At 48.2% G+C, this 17856-nt stretch overlaps 1 protein-coding gene across 1 annotated transcript in view; it reads right to left on the bottom strand.

The window, feature by feature from the left end:
- Nucleotides 1-2858, bottom strand: part of NEK4 (NIMA related kinase 4) — a 94293-nt gene extending 91435 nt beyond the window's left edge. The window contains exon 1 of the mRNA XM_040359423.1: nucleotides 2636-2858. Within this exon, the coding sequence (XP_040215357.1) occupies nucleotides 2636-2749 (114 nt within the window). The 5' untranslated portion in view covers nucleotides 2750-2858. The remainder of the gene's footprint in view (nucleotides 1-2635) is intronic.
- Nucleotides 2859-17856: the final 14998 nt, after the last annotated feature.

Raw genomic sequence — 17856 nt, 5'->3', positions numbered from 1 at the left:
ACGTTTTTTAAACGTACGCAAAACCGTGTTCAACCACGGTTTTGCGGTCGTTTTAAAACAGTATGGCAACCGCATACGTTTTCCTTTAACATTAATGTCAATGGAAAACGTACATATGTGCGGTTCCATACGTTCCCGTCCGTTTCAGCCGCATACGGTTTTTCATATAAATCGTATGCGGCTGACGGACGGGAAAACCGTAGTGTGAACCCAGCCTGATAAACGGATCATCCGTTAACGTCCGTTTTTCGTCCATTCCGTTTTTTAGACGGAAGAAAAATAGGGTTTTCTTCCGTCCAAAAAAACGGAACTGAACGCAGACGGATGCTAACGGACGTTAGCGGATGCTCATCCGCTAACGGACGCTAGCCCATAGGGAAGCATTGCGGTCCGTTAACGGACGTCCAAAAAACGGACGAACGGAACGGACGTGTGAAAGAGCCCATATTGTTTTTTTTCTCCTCACAGCGCGAGGAGAAAAAAAAAGCAGATCACCGGCTTTCGTGTAAGGGACATCAGTCCACAGTGGAAAAGGCACATCTGTCTCATCAGTACCCACCAGTACCACCTGCCAGTGCCCACAATGACCACCAGTGCCACCTATCAATGCCTATGAGACCTATCAATGCCCACCAGTGGTGCCAACCAGAGCCTGATCAGTGCCACCTAGCAGTGCTGCCTATCAGTCTCACCTACCAGTGCTGATCAGTGCCACCTCTGTGCCCACCAATCCCGCCTTTCAGTGCCCACCGGTTAAGGGAAACATATATTTTTTTCCCGTGCTCTCACACAGACGCAAAGGCATACACAAGTCATGCATGCATATGTAAACAGTATTAGAACCACACGTGAGGTATCGCTGCGGACATTGGAGTGAGAGCAATAATTCTAGTACTTGACCTCCTCTGTAACTCTAAATAGATAACCTGTAAAAGGTGTTTAAAGGGTTCGCCTATGGAGATTTTGAAGTACAGTAGTTCGTCGCCTTTCCACGAGCATGTGCAAATTTTAAAGCGTGACATGTTGGGTATCAATTACTTATCTATTATTTACTTGGCGTAACATAATCTTTCACATTATACAAAACAGTTGAGTTGTGTTTTTTTTTTTTTATTCATTAAAGTGTTTTTTTTTTCAAAAATAAATTGCGTTTGCAAAATTGCTGAGCAAATACATAACAAATTGCAGTGATTGCCATTTTATTCCCTAGGGTCTCTGCTAAAAAATAAATAAAAAAAAAAGTATAATGTTTGGGGGTCCGAAGTATTATTCTAGCAAAAAATACTGGGGTAGATTCAGGTAGGGCTGCGCACTCTTACAGAGGCGCAGCGTACCGTTTTAACGCTATGCCTCCGTAAATTACTTGCGCTACGCTTCATTCACGAAGCAGTAGCTCCGTAATTTGCGCGGGCGCTCCGTAAAACTGGCCGGCATAAGCGCGCGCAATTTAAATGATCCCATAGGGGGCGTGGATCATTTAAATTAGGCGCGTTCCCGCGCCGAACGCAGTGCGCATGCTCCGTCGGGAAACTTTTCCGACGTGCATTGCGGTAAATGACGTCGCAAGGACGTCATTTGCTTCAAAGTGAACGGCGTCCAGTGCCATTCACGATTCACTTACGCAAACAACGTAATTTTTCAAAAACGCCACGCGGAAGGACGGGTATACGTAGCATTGGCTGCCCCTGCTAATAGCAGGGGCAGCCTTACGCAAAAACCGACGTACGCAAACGACGTAAACTGCGTAGGGTTGTGAATCGGCGTTAGTATGCAATTTGCATACTCTACGCTGACCACTACGGGAACGCCACCTAGAGGCCAGCGTAAGAATGCAGCCTACGATACGACGGCATAAGAGCCTTATGCCAGTCATATCTTAGGCTGCAGTCGGCGTATCGAGCTTTCTGAATCAGAAGTCGATACGCCGGCGCAACTAAGCAATTACGCTGCGTATCTATGGATACGCAGACGCAATTGCTTTCTGAATCTACCCCACTGATTTTAACTCGTTGCAAAAAGCCTGGTCAGCCATTGGTTAAGGGCTCATTCTCATGGGTACTCTGCTGCTTGAACGAGTAGTTTGTCCGTTTAGTTGAAGCGGCTCGTTAGGTCGGATTCACGCCAACACAAGCGGGGCGAGAGCTTTTCTGCGTGTCGTTTGTAGGGTAGCCCATTCCTTTTCAATGGGCTTCTCTACATGCAAGAAAACATGTCTCTGACTGTGTTCTGAGAATGCGCAGCATCACACATTTCAATGGACTGCTCTACGCGTGAGAAAATCAGAAAACAAGTACCAGTTTTCCGCGCATCGCGTTTAACCAATTAATGTCACCACCCACCGCGTATCTGCTATAAATGGCAGCCATTTCTGCGCGTGATTTTGTGTGCATTGCCAACATGCAGAGATGTGAACTTTGGTTTACAAGATGGGGAGCAACGGCTGTAGGCATACAATGTGGGGGGGTGAGTGGTGTTGCACATGCATGTGGGAGGAGGGGCTCTGTCAGGCAAGCTATATGGGGACCCATGTTTTCTAATAGCAGCCCTTATCTCTGCTATAGTGTAGTGTCCCTGTGTATAGGTCATTACAGCCTTACTAATACTGTACAGTGACACAGCGGTCTATAGACTTTACCTGTCTCCCCTCCGCACAGTGTGTGGCCAGGCTGACCTCTCCATAGCTCCCCTTCCCCACCACTCTGACAATCCGATAATCCTCCAGTCCCGCCCGCTGTCTCAGCTCTTCCATCCCGTTCCGAGTCACCTCATCCCCGCTTCACAAAACATTACACCTGGCCACAACTTCCGCCAGCTTCCCCGTATCCAGGCAACCGAGAACGGAGAGCGGAAACTACCAAAGACACGAGCTGACACATCGGGTCAGGCCGCTGCAGCGGGACGAGCGACCCCTGCAGGATGCTTTTAGTAAGCAACAGAATTGGGAGCGCCAAGGAGGTCTGGCTGCAGAGTGGACCTCCTACCCGCTCTATTTCACTTACTCCACTTCTTTTTTATTCTACTGAACTTTATTGTAAATCTCTGCAGCCGATGTTTCGTCAGATTAGGCGACCCGTCAAAGCGGCCATCTTATTACACCCATTTTGCATTTCATACTTATTTTAACCATAGCTCCCAACTCTCCCTGATTTCGAGGGACTGTCCCTGATTTGGAGCAATGTCCCTCATTCCTCCTCATTTTGGTCTGATGTATATAGTTGTATATAAAATGCACTTTTTATCTATCAAAAAGTGTTTTCCAGTGCAAAACCTTTTATCCAGTTTCTAAATTGATGCCAGTGGCGGTGCGTCCATAGTGGGCGCAGGAGCGCCACCCCCTCTCGCTCCTGCACCGCCACTGTCACGGCCATCTTGGCACTCCCTTTAATGCAACAAATAGACGATACTACAGGAAGTGGAGATCACTTGTTTCCTTTATGATTTCTGTGTAGAGTGGAGCTCCAGTAATTACAGTACAGCAGATACTAAACCATTCTGTTCTTATTTATTGAGCCTGGGATTTGCAGAAATACAAGATATTTTTGTTAGGTTTTGTATTTTTGTTAAAGCGCTGACCTTAACCACTTCCCGCCCGGTCAATAGTATATTGGCGTCCGGGAAGTGGTTGTGTTATCCTGACTGGACGTCTATTGACGTCCAGCAGGATAACATGCCGGCGCTCAGCACGGCGATCGGTGATGCGGGGTGTCAGTCTGACACCCTGCATCTCTGATCTTGGTAAAGATCCTCCTGCGGAGGCTCTTTACCACGTGATCAGCCTAGTCCAATCACGGCTGATCACAATGTAAACAGGAAGAGCCATTGATCGGCTCTTCTTCAATCGCGTCTGACAGACGCGAGTGGAGGAGAGCCGATCGGCGGCTCTCCTGACAGGGGGGGTTCGCGCTGATTGTTTATCAGCGCAGCCCCCCCTCGGATGCCCACACTGGACCACCAGGGAAGCCGCCAGGACCACCAGGGAAGGGGGCAAAACATTTTTTTTTAAATGAGAATAGATGCCAATCAGTGCCCACAAATGGGCACTGACTGGCAACATGGGCACTGACTGGCACAATATGGGATAAACAAGTGATGCCCAGCAATGCCATCAGTGCACCCCTCAGTGTCCATCAGTGCCACCCCTCAGTGTCCATCAGTGCCACCCCTCAGTGCCCATCCACGCCCAGTGCCCACCTATCAGTGCACATCTGTGCCACCCATAAGTACCCATCAGTGCCACCCATAAGTGCCGCCCATCAGTGCCGCCTATGAGTGCCCATCAGTGCCGCATACCAGCGCCACCTATCAGTGCCCATCAGTGCCACCTCATTGGTGCCCATCGGTGCCCGTAATTGAAGAAGGAAACGTACTTATTTACAAAAAAAAATTAACAGAAAAAAATAAAAACTTTATTTTTTTCTAAATTTTCGGTCTTTTTTTAGTTGTTGCACAAAAAATAAAAATCGCAGAGGTGATCAAATACCACCAAAAGAAAGCTCTATTTGTGGGAACAAAATTTTAAAAAAAATTGTTTGGGTACAGTGTAGCATGACCGCGCAATTGTCATTCAAAATGCAACAAGCTGAAAATTGGCTTGGGCAGGAAGGTGCGTAAGTGCCTGGTATGGAAGTGGTTAAGTTAACTTTGTAAACTGGATTTGTTTGTAAAAGCAATTGTTCAACATTTACCAATTTACATTTTTGATGATGGAAGTTCAAGTTTATGTTGGAAGAAGAACATGTTTCTAAGCACAAGTTCCTTGTCCTTTTTGGCCCACCTTCATGCCAACTAACAGGGCCAAGATTGAGACACACATGGATCTCCGCACAAAAAATGTTTTACTGTTCAATGTCGGCATTAAACCTACATCTTCTTGAAAATCATATGGCCCGGATTCAGATACATTTGCGTATCTTTCGGCGGGCGTATCTCAGATACACTACGCCGCTGTAACTTACAGTGGCGGGTCCCATATTCAGAAAGAACTTGCGCTGTAAGTTACGGCGTAAGCCAGCCTAATTCAAATGTGGAGGAGGTGGGCGTGTTTTATGTTAATTACTCGTGACCCCACGTAAATGACGCTTTTTACGAACGGCGTATGCGCCGTCCGTGGACGTATCCCAGTGCGCATGCTCCAAATTACGCCGCAAAGCCTCATTGGTTTAGACGTGAACGTAACTTACGCAAAGCCCTATTCGCGAACGACTTACGCAAACGACGCAAAATTCAACGCTGGCCTGACGTCTATACTTAACATTGGCTATGCCTCATAGAGAAGGGGTAACTTTACGCCGGAAAAAGCCTCTTTCTGAATCGGCGTATCTACCTAATTTACATATTCTACGCGTAAATATACGGAAGCGCCACCTAGCGTCCAGCGTAAATATGCAACTAAGATACGATGGCGTAAGAGACTTACGCCGGTCGGATCTTAGGGAAATCTATGCGTAACTGATTCTAAGAATCAGGCGCATAGATACGACCCCGCAAACTCAGAGTTATGACGGCGTATCTGGAGATACGCCGTCGTAACTCGTATCTGAATCCGGCCCCTATATGTTCTGGTGCAAATATTATCCACTGAACGCCCGCCTGGCCGCATTGTACTGCGAATAGGTAGCCGCTGTAGGCAAAGCGTTGTGCTGGTACGTCGCTGCCTACTCCCAGGTTTAGGGCGCACGCATGTTCAGCCCCACCAGGCTCCCGCTGTGTACATTGTACACAGCGGGAGTGTGTCAGCAAGCCCCGGCCAATGATTCACACCCAGGACCAGCTGATCGGCTGTGTCCAATCACAGTTTAGAGCTCTGTGTTAAAATTCAACACAGGGTTCTGTACAGAGGGAGTGATCTGTCAGTGATCATTAGTATAAAGCAGCACACTGTGCACACATTACACCTATTTAAGGAACATATTTAACCCCTTGATTGCCCTAGATGTTAACCCCTTCCCAGCCGGTGTCATATCTTTAGCACTGATCACTGTATGATGTCAGTGGAAATTAGACAGTACCCCCCCAGCTGCAGTTAGTGGCACTATCACAGTCCCACTATAAGTCCTTTATCTCTGCCATTTGTAGTATAAACCAAGTAAAAAAAATATTCCAGTACATATACCATAGCTTGTAGGCACTATGGGCTAGATTCACATAGAACCGCGTATCTTTGCGGCGGCGTAACTTATCCGATTTTCGTTACGCCTCCGCAACTTAGACGGGCAAGTGCTGTATTCTCAAAGCACTTGGTCCGTAAGTTGCGGCGGCGTAGCGTAAATCGGCTGGCGTAAGCCCGCCTAATTCAAATTTGGATCAGGGGGGCGTGTTTTATGAAAATTTACTGTGACCCGATGTGATTGACGTTTTTCCCGAACGGCGCATGCGCCGTCCGTAGAATTTCCCAGTGTGCATTGCTCCAAAGTACGCCGCAAGGACGTCATTGGTTTTGACGTGAACGTAAATGATGTCCAGCCCCATTCACGGACGACTTACGCATACGACGTAACTTTTTTAAATTTCGACGCGAGAATGACGGCCATACTTAACATTGTTACGCCGCACTTATGCCACCATATAGCAGGGGCAACTATACGCCGGGAAAAGCCTAACGTAAACGGCGTAACTTTACTGCGTCGGCCGGGCGTACGTTCGGGAATTCGCGTATCTAGCTAATTTGCATACTCGACGCGGAATTCGACAGAAGCGCCACCTAGCAGCCAGCGTAAAAATGCAGTTACGATCCGACGGCATAACAGACTTACGCCTGTCGGATCTAACAGATATCTATGCGTAACTGATTCTAAGAATCAGGCACATAGATACGACGGTGCAACTCAGAGATACGACGGCGTATCTGGAGATACGCCGTCGTATCTCTACTGAGAATTTGTGCCTTAAACTTTCAAGAAAACCAATCAATATACACTTATTGGGATTTTTATTTGTATCAAAAACATGTAGCAGAATACATTTAGGACACAATGTATGAATCTAATTTTTTTTGGGGGGGGTTATTTTTTTTAGCAGAAAGTGTTTATTTTATTTTTTAACAGGGGATAGTGAGGTAGATTTAAGTTTAAGTCTACAAATGTGCACACTGAGAAAGTTGTATTACTTACACAGTTTATTAATATGTTGTTTCTATTACAGACAAAATCTTATGTCGGTGCAGGCTTCCGTGCCGTGTGTACACAAGTCCGTCGGAATAAAATCCAAAGTACAAACACGCATGCTCCGAACCAATGCTAACCATAGGACAACATTAGCAGAAGTTTCCCAAAGGGTGGCGCTAAAGAGCAGAAAAAACATGTAGTTTTGTGAATGTTGGCTGAAAAAGTTCTGTCGTCTGTATGCAGAACAAGTTCACGGCCAACTCCCTTTGCACAAAATTCCACAGATTTGTCCGTTAGAAATCCGATCGTGTGTACGAGGCTTTAGATGAATGAAAGAAAAATGTGTGGTACTGCGCTGTCAATAGAAAACAATCCTAGTGGAATAGGATTACAAGTCATGTCGAAAAGTGCTGCAACTTTATATGTGAGACACACACAAATATTAAACCTGTAAAAAAATGAGCTGCACATTAAAATAACCTAATGAACTCTGTACTGTTGAAATGAATCAATGGCATACAAGGTAGCCCAAAGTAGATGAAATAAATGACTGCTAAGTCAAATGGTTTCAAATAAACCCTGTGTCAAAACTGCTGCACCAGTCATGTTATAAGCTCATAAGCGAATGAAAAGGAATGCCAACATAGCGTAACCCAGTAAAAAGATTTAAATAAAACATTAAAAATGCACTTACAAAGGATGAAGATAAATTTGCATGTGAATAATGTGTAGCCAGCCGGCTCTCACAGCCAGGGCCATCTTTTCCATTGGGCACGCTGGGCAGTTGCCCGGGGGCCCCGCTTGCCTGGGGGGCCCCACCGGCTGCCCAGCAACCCCAGTAAAAAATTATGGAGAGTGACGGGTTAGAACTGCCCATGCCCAGTTCGCGGAAATCACAGAGAAGATCCGGTCCTCCACGAGTGCGGGGGGTTGCTGATGTAAGGGGGGAGTGAATGCAAAAATGTAAGGGGGCACTGATATAAAGGTTCCCCCTCCTATATTAGTGACCCCCCTTACCTTAGTGTATTTAATCTAAGGAAGGTGGTCTCTGGTCACCAGAGTACCCCCCACATCAGAGTCTGCAGGATTCCCCCTTACAATGCAAGGGGGAACTCAGTCTGCGGACCCTGATGTAAGTGGGAAAGAGAAAGCAGTGGACTCTGATATAAGGTTGTCTCTGGTCACCATAGCCCCCCTCCACATCGGAGTTCCCCCCTTAGATCATGATCTGCAGCGTTCCCCTTTACATAAGAGTTCCATTTCACTGTAAGGGGGAATCCTGCAGACTCTGATGTAAGAGGAAACTCTGTGCTGGCTGGGTTATAGTAACCTGACCTTCATGTCAATGAAGAATTTTTTTTTTTTTTACTTTTGTTTAACTTAAACACATTTCTAATAGCACTAGCTATATGTTTATAGTTTAAATACTGACATTTGCATTGTTGGGCACTGAAAACTGTAATTTTAGGTACTTTTTTTGCAGTGGCAGTAAAAAATGTGGTTCTGCCAGTAAATGTTATGATTTTTGTCAGTAATTCTCGTGCGTAATTGTGTAGACAGGGCCCCAGTGCACTGTATTGCCCGGGGGCCTATAATGCTCTTAAGATGACACTGCTCACAGCCTGTTCCTTCCGGGACCTTGCGTTGTGGTGACGTCAGCACGCCACTCCTCCCTACGCCGTTTAGTCAAACCTGACTTCGTCCAGGGGCACGCAAGGTCCCGGAGGGAACGGGCTGTGAGAGCCAGCTGGCTACACAGTGGCGTACTAAGTGGGGGGGCGGGTCGCCCCGGGTACCACACACCGGGGGGGGGGTCAGGCTGGCACCCCCCTCCGCGATTATATTAATGACAGCGCTGCGGTGAAAGGCACAGGCAGGGAGAGGCAAGCTATAGTGGCGATGCAGGGGGGGGCTGTGCAGGGTGACACACCGCTGCACGAACCATCCCCTCCTCTCGTGGCGCGACTGTGTGTCTGAGCGATCCTGCCTGATATCAGGCAGGCAGACTGCAAGGGCGAGGCGAGCGGATAGTGGCGAATTGATGGAAGGGGAGGGGGTGTGCAGGGTGACACACTGCTGCACCAACCATCCCCCCTCTCGCGGCCGTGGGCTGTGTGCCTGAGCGATCCTATCCCGGATATCACACAGGCAGGCACAGCCGTGCAGAGTGAAGCCACCTCCCCCTCCTCTGTTTATGTGTACACAGGGGAGGGGGACCTCAACTGCTGTGCATGTGCCGCCGCCGAGCTGATCTGAGGTACTGAATGGGGGGGGGGGGGGTCCTGCACTGAATGGGGGCTAAACTGAAGGTGGGGGTCTGCACTGAAGGGGGGGGCTCTGCACTGAACAAGGGCTAAACTGAAGGTGGGGGTCTGCACTGAAGGGGGGCTAAACTAAAGGTGGGGGTCTGCACTGAATGGAGGCTAAACTGAAGGTGGGGGTCTGCACTAAAGGGGGGTACCCTGAAGGTGAGGTCTGCACTTAACGGGGGCTAAACTGAAGGTGGGGGTCTGCACTGAATGGAGGCTAAACTGAAGGTGGGGGTCTGCATTGAAGGGGGGTACCCTGAAGGGGAGGTCTGCACTGAAGGGGGGGCTACACTGAAGGGGGGGTACCCTGAAGGGGGAGTCTGCACTAAACGGGGGGGTAAACTGAAGGTAGGGGTCTGCACTGAATGGGGGCTAAACTGAAGGTGGGGGTCTGCACTGAAGGGGGGTCTGCACTGAACGGGGGCTAAACTGAAGGTGGGGGTCTGCACTGAACGGGGGCTAAACTGAAAGTGAGGGTCTGCACTGAAGGGGGTACCCGGAAGGGGGGTTACACTGAAGGGGTGGTCTACACTGAAGGGGGGATCTGCACTGAAGGGGGGTCTTCACTGAAGGAAAGGTCTGCACTGAAGGGGGCTACACTGAAGGGTGGGCTACGCTGAAGGGTGGTCAGCCCTGAAGGGGTGGTATGCACTGAACGGGGGTCTGCACTGAAGGGGGGGTCTACACTCAAGGGGGAGTCTGTGTAACATGCAGGGGATCCAGAGCTGTGGGGGATGTTTAATATAAAGGTCCAGAGATGCAGGGTGCTGTGTAATGTAAAGGGGTCCAGAGGTGCAATGTGCTGTGTAATGTAAAGGGGTGCAGGGTGCTGTGTAATGTAAAGGGGTGCAGGGTGCTGTGTAATGTAAAGGGGACCAGAGGTGCAGGGTGATGTGTAATGTAAAGGGGTGCAGGGTGCTGTGTAATGTAAAGGGGACCAGAGGTGCAGGGTGATGTGTAATGTAAAGGGGTGCAGGGTGCTGTGTAATGTAAAGGGGTGCAGGGTGCTGTGTAATGTAAAGGGGACCAGAGGTGCAGGGTGATGTGTAATGTAAAGGGGTGCAGGGTGCTGTGTAATGTAAAGGGGACCAGAGGTGCAAAGTGCTGTGTAATGTAAAGGGCACCAGAAGTGCAGGGTGCTGTGTAATGTAAAGGGGTCCAGAGGTGCAGTTGTGGAGAGGGGGTACACAGAAGTGTCAAAGAGATATTGAAGGATGCAGAGATATGCATAGGGCACAGTGGGGTGTTTTTACATTTTAATGTGGGGGTGCCAGATATAGGATCTGGCCCGGGTACCAAATGCTCTAGGTTTGCCCCTGCGGCTACACATTATTCACAAATGCGAATTTATCTTCATCCTTTGTAAGTGCATTTTTAATGTTTTATTAAAATCTTTTTACTGGGTTACGCTATGTTGGCTTCCCTTTTCATTCGGTTATGAGCTTAACATGACATGCTGAGAGTGATTGAGGACAGACCCACTTAAAGAGCGGAGACATCAGAAAGAGTTACACCGAGACCCAGGCTGTGTTATAGGCTATCTGTGAACTTTGATCTCTTTTGGGATCCTATCTTCTGGTAAGCGGCAGCTTGTTTAAAGGTGGAGGATCTATTTTCTATCCGATATATAGCACTATTCTTTGGTGTCTGGAGGTTTGATGTAACCAACTTGTTCTTTGGGACATCAGCATATTGGTCTCCAATTAAAGATTTATCTATATTTTAGCAATCTACCTGCATTCAACTGTTTGGGACTTTTTTTCATTGCACCATCCATTGCATCAGCACTTAGACGGGTGCAGCAGTTTTGACACAGGGTTTATTTGAAAGTTGAAACCATTTGACTTTGCAGTCATTTATTTCATCTACTTTGGGCTACCTTGTATGCCATTGATTCATTTCAACAGTACAGAGTTCATTAGGTTATTTTAATGCACAGCTTATTTTTTTACAGGTTTAGATGTTTTATCACTTATTCTTGACAATAATTGTTTATTACCTTTGAGGCCTCGTACAGACGAGGGGACATGTCCGATGAAAATGGTCCGCGGACCGTTTTCATCGGACATGTCCGCTCTGAGATTTTGGTCTGATGGCTGTACACACCATCAAACCGAAATCCCCGCAGATAGAGAACGCGGTGACGTAGACGACACCGACGTTCTCTATCGCGCGAGTTTAATGCTTCCACGCATACGTCGAATCAATTCGACGCATGCGTGGGATTTCGGTCCGCTGGTTAGACGTACTAACCAGCGGACATGTCCGACGGACAGCTCTCCAGCAGACAAGTTTCTTAGCTTGCTAAGAAACTTTTGTCCGCTGGAAATCTGTCCGCTAGCCTGTACACACGATCGGATCTGTCCGCTGAAATTGGTCCGAGGAACAGTTTCAGCGGACATGTCCGGTCGTGTGTACGAGGCCTGAGGAATATTATCTTATCAGGCTGTAGTTCAACTGCTGTCAAAGTGTTATGGACTGAAGGGGGGCTATTTTGAATTCTGCTGCTAGACTAATACACTTTACTAACCAATCCATGACAGCTGCTCCTCTCTGCCAATCCTTTCACTGGCTTCCCCTACCCCACCCTGTAAAGTTCAAAATGCTAACCACAACATACAAGGCCATTCACAACATCGCCCCCATCTACATCACCAACCTCATCTGCAGATATCGGCCAAATCATCCCCTTCACTCCTCCCAGGACCTCCTGTTCTCTAGATCCCTTGTTCCCTCCTCCCATGTTCGCCTTCAGGACTTCTCCAGAGCCTCTCCCATCCTCTGGAACTCCCTGCCCTGGTATGTCCAATCATCTCCTACCCTGTCCACCTTTAGGAGATCCCTGAAAACTCATTTATTCAGGGAAGCCTATCCAACACCCACCTAACAACTGTCCCCGAGCCACCCCCATCAAATCATTCTCTGCAGCTATTACCTTTTATACCACCACCCCCTCCCTTTAGAATGTAAGCTTTACAAGCAGGACCCTCCTGTACCTTCTGTATTGAACTGTACTGTAATTGTGCTGCCCCCCTTCTACATTGTAAAGTGCTGCGTAAACTGTTGGCGCTATATAAATTGTGTATGATATTTCCAGCACCTACAGGTAAGCCTTAATATAGGTAATAGTGGTTTACAGGATGTACAACCACTTTAAGCTGATGGCCAGAGTGCTTGCCACTCGTTTGGTGAAGGTAGTGACTGGACTGATACATCTTGCTCAATCAGGCTTCATACCCGCATGGTCAATAGCACTGAATATCAGAAAGTTATTTCTAAATATACAGTTGCCAGTAAATAATCCGGGCAATAGGGCAGTGTTCTCACTCGATGCTGCCAAATAGACAACAACAGAACATTCCATAGCTCAACTCACCAATCAGTCTGCCAACCAACCAAATTAACCTGTCCAACAGTCTGCATTAAAAACAGGGGTTTAGTTATCACGCATTTGCAAATACATGCATACGCTGTAAGGCCTCTTCACGGCACCCTGTGTATTGCGTGCAGTCCTAACGCTACTGAATTTATGAGCGTCTCCACAATGGAAGCACATGCATTAAATGAATAAATATGGGGCAGGTGGGCCTGGAGGCAGCCCAATCCCCCTTAAAGGAACAGTAGCACACTGGACACCCAGCAGTAGCACAATGGCAGCAAAGGTGCCCAATGTGTCCACGGACCAAATTTACACCAGTAACAAACAAATGTCCCCTGCCCCCACCTATAACTGGCCTTCACAGCAAGGAGCACATGGAAGGGCAGACGCATGAAAGACAAAAACAGAACATTCCATAGCTCCACTCACCAACCAGTCTGCCAACCGTCCAAATAAACCGTCCAACAGTCTTCGTTAAAAACAGGGGTTTAGTTAGCACGCCTGTTCTCACTCGATAATGCCAAAGCCTTTGATAGCGTTCAGTGGAAATACTTATGGGCCGTCTTGCGTAAATTTAGAGTTGGGAAATCCTTTCTTGTCTGGATTCAATTGCTGTATGCAGCTCCCAGTGCAAGAATTTGCATTAATGGTTTTTTTTTGGAGGCTTTTTTCATTTCATCGTGGGACTAGGCAGGGATGTCCATTGTCCATTTGTCTCTTTGCCTTGGCGCTGAAACCTCCGGCGGCCATGGGGAGAGTATCCCCTGATATAGTGGGGATCCATAGAGGTGAGAGGGTAGATAAACTTTCCCTCTATGCTGATGACACCCTGATATACCTGGGGGACACAGTGGGGTACCTAAAGGCTGTTATGCCGCTTATTGATAAATGTGGGCAGCACTCAGGATTTGCCATTAATTGGCATAGATTTTTTCTGTTGACCATTGGACCCTCTACCCAGGGATCTCCCTCTGATAACCTCCCAGGTAGTAGTGGTTAATTAATTTAAATATTTGGGGGTCATGTGCCTCGTGTGGCCTCCCCAGTTGTTGTATGTTCTCCATAACGCCCCTGTATGGATCCCAAAATATTGGTTTGATCGAATAGACTCCCAATACAGAGAGTTGATTTGGAAATATGGAGTAGCAAGGGTTAAATTAACTACTGCAGTATCCCAAAGACCAGGGGGAACTGGCGGTTCCTCATTCTCTTACATACTTTCTGGCCGACCATTTGCAGCATTTGACTGGATGAGATCTTCCACCTTTAGTGGCTGACCCCTCTAGGACCTTGCTGATTCGATCCTTATTGGAGTTCTCCGCTATGTCTCAGCTGGAAATGGGCCTGCCAGAAATTCCTTTTCAATGTCCCACAATACAGCTCTTACTGAAACTTTGGGTGAAATTGAAGTGTAGATTCACTGTTTTTCTTCCCTGTACCCCATATGGCGCAAAAGGTGCTACAAGGAGCTGGTTAAACTTGAAAACTATTCAACCTGCAAATAAGCCAGAGTTAAATATTTAGCACAACTTTATACCCCTTGCTCCAGAACCGATATTATATGTACCGTATTTATCGGCGTATATCGCGCACTATTTCCCCCTTAAAATAAGGGGAAAATCATGGGTGCGCGATATACGCCGATAGCCGCTTCCCGCGCTCAGTTTGAAATCCTGCGCCGACATATACCGAGTGCAGTACACTCGGGTACATTCGGCTAGGCTCGGCTTAGCTCGTGCTCAGGCATAAACGTCACAGAGCGTGAGCGCGAGCGAAGCCGAGCCTTGCCGAATGTACCCGAGTGTACTGCACTCGTTATATGTCGGCGGAGTCGTTCGAACTGAGCGCGGGAAGCGGGGACTCGACTTGAGGCGCGCGCTGGAGAAGCCGGGAGGACACCATCGAGGACGCAGACGGACGCCGGACCGGACGATGGACGCTGGGAAGACACCAAAACTGTAAGTAATAAAATCATATAACATTTTTTTTTACAGGAATTTCGGGGGCAACTTTAGGGGTGCGCGGTATACGCGGGAGCGCGTTATACCGCGATAAATACGGTACGTGCAATTGCGTCATGCCCTCAGGGTAGAGGGCAGGAATTCTACGTTACAGGTAGAGGACTCATCATTCCTTTTGTACCAAAGTCTTTAGCCTCTTCCAGTCTAATGAGGACCTCCAAGGCCAAAGATAGCTGGCATCCTTCCATATGTATTGGGTTGTGAGGCATAGTGGGTGCAAAGATGGTAAAAGTCATTGGGCCCCAGACACTTCTTGGATGTAAAAGAGTTTTTTTTTCTTTTGACAGTCCTTTTTGTATTTTTGGGGGAAAGAGGGTTAGGGCCAGGAAACCCTTAAGTAGTTGTAGATTCAATTGGTAGACTCTGAGACTTCAATAGGAAGACAGCCATGCAGAGAAAGGCCCCAGCAAGGTGCCACATCTGCATATGCAGGAATACTGTCTCCTATGGCAACAGTCTTTAACAGTTCCTAACACAACGTAAAAGTTCCTACAGCTTTACTACAACTGCCTCTTGTAGGTCTTCAATACTGAGCTCTCGTCTCTCACTAGACCCACTGATTCACTGACTCTGAATCTCTTGAGCTCCTCCAATCTTTGCAATGGTATCTCCCTCAAGCATCACCCATGCTTCCCTGCTGGGTCCCTTGCTTGGCACTCCAGATACTCCTGAAGCTTCACCCCTGCTGACTGGCTCGGTCCCTGGCTTGACACACAAGGCTGCTCTGCAAGCGGCACCTACACTGGTTGGGTTCCTGACTTGATCACCACCTGAAGTTTCACGATACTCCACGTGCCCGTTCGGTGAGAATACTGCTTCGGTACTTGCTTCAGTTGCTCACTGTGGTCCCTGGTAAAGGTGGTTGGTCCCTTAGTGGCGACAGCTCCCCTTCTACCTTCAACCATGACAGGCTCTCCGGCCTAGCAGAACTGTCACTTTTGGTTGGATTGCAAGCCGCAATCCCAACCCTGCGCTGCCCTCTTACCTTTGGATAGGCCCTCACACAGCCTATCAACCAGATGCCCCCGGGATTAGCCCAATATCCGGCCTAGCAGCCCGGGGCGTACAACACACGTCCACCCAGACAGCTGTCCAGGTGGCACAGATCAGCAATCACCTGACTCCACCCAGCAGGCCAAGGGATTCAAGAAAACCCCTGCACATTGGCTGAGATACTCCATATACCTATAATCTGACCTTGTGTCGCCCTTCTCATATCTATTACCACCAAGTATCTGGCCACCTAGTGGTAGAAGAGAAAAGTGCAACAAGGCTAAACTTAGGAAGAAATCAATAGCTCTCTATCAATTAACCAGGATAACTACTCCTGGCAAGTAAATTTGTGAGGAGCTCCCTGCCTAAACAACAGGGTGCTACATCCTCCCCCTGCTCAAAAAACGACGTCTCTGAGTTTGCAGAAAAAGTTAAAAAAAAACTGGGATGGGTGGGAAAAACAGTGAAGGAATAACAAATAACAGTGCATGTGGCATACCAAATGAAATAGACATGGTAAACACATGGGATAACAGATCAGTCATGTACAGCTCTAAAAGTAAACAAGAGCAATGGTATTGCTCCCTGACTGTCTATCTAATATATACAGGAATAATAAGATATAGAAAGAATTAGGGTTGTCATCCGGTTAGATCCCCCCCCCCCCAGGAGACAGACGGGGAAGACGGCGATCGCCGCAAGCACCCCCCAGGAGACAGACGGGGAAGGAGCCGCTGGAGGGATCAAAGCAGGTGAAGAAGGAGACAGACTGGCATGGAAGGTACCGTACTGGTCAAAACATACACAGACCCATCTGCAGACAGAGACTGGGACAATGGGATAGAGGAGGGACTGCAGATAGGGACAGGGCAAGGGATATCTCTCTCCCTCCCCCTCTCTCTCTATCTCTCTATCTCTCTCTCAGTCCGTCCCCTCTTAACCCCCCTCTCTCAGCCCTCCCTCTCTCCCTCCCCCCTCTCTCTCCCTCCCCCCTCTCTCTCTCTCTCTATCTCTCTCTCTCTCTCAGTCCGTCCCCTCTTAACCCCCCCCCCTCTCTCAGCCCTCCCTCTCTTTTTTTTTAATAACATGCAGCAGTGATCCACCATCTGCACGCGCCAGGCCCAGGTGAATGGAGCGGGCGGAACAGTCGGCAGGTGATCATGCTTGCTGGCCAATCAGCGGGTGGGGGAGCAGAGAGATGAGATCATCTCTCACTGCCCGCCCTGCATTACTGCAGTTCCGCCCCCACTTTGTGGGCAGCAGAGAGATTCAATTATCTCTCTGCTGCCTGCCTTTACTCAGGAAGTGGCAATCCGCTACATGTGGCAGGTGACATCATGGCAAGTGATAATCCGCAATGTGTGGCAGGTGACGTGGCAAGTGACAATAAACTACGCGTGGCAGGTGACGTTGTGACAAGTGACAATACACAATGTGTGGCAGGTGACGTGGCAAGTAACAATCTGCAATGTGTGGCAGGTGACGTGGCAAGTGACAATAAACTACGTGTGGCAGGTGACAAGTGACAATACACAATGTGTGGCAGGTGACGTGGCAAGTGACAATCCGCAATGTGTGGCAGCCCTGACATGTCCTTTTACACTCCTATACACATGTATAGGGCCATGACAGTTCCTCTTTATACTCCTATATACATGTATAGTGCCATGACAGGTCCACTTTAGTTATCATGATATAAAATAATGGATGTGGGGGCATTTTGGTGGGCGTGATTTTTTTTTTTGGGGGGGGGCAGCATTTGATTCTTGGTACCAGGCAGCACAATGTCTTGGGCCGGCACTGGATATACGTCATTAGTTCGGGGTCGTCGCCAATCCTGGTCTGTCGTCCCACCACCCCCTGTGTGTGACCCTCCTGGCCGGGGGTGCGTGTTCAAGTATTCTTGGCTCCGGGACCATGTTGGTCCAGGGTTGTGATCTACTAAGTAGGCCTGGTAGTCGGACTGGGTAAACATTTGCAGAGTGGTCCTGTGCTGTCCATCCTGTGTTTATCTGGCATTTAAGCAATCTGGTGTTTAGCAATATTTGATT

This window comes from Rana temporaria, chromosome 7, assembly GCF_905171775.1.
Source record: "Rana temporaria chromosome 7, aRanTem1.1, whole genome shotgun sequence".
In the NCBI taxonomy this organism is placed as follows: Eukaryota; Metazoa; Chordata; class Amphibia; order Anura; family Ranidae; genus Rana; species Rana temporaria.
This window is presented reverse-complemented; position numbering and strand designations above follow the sequence as displayed.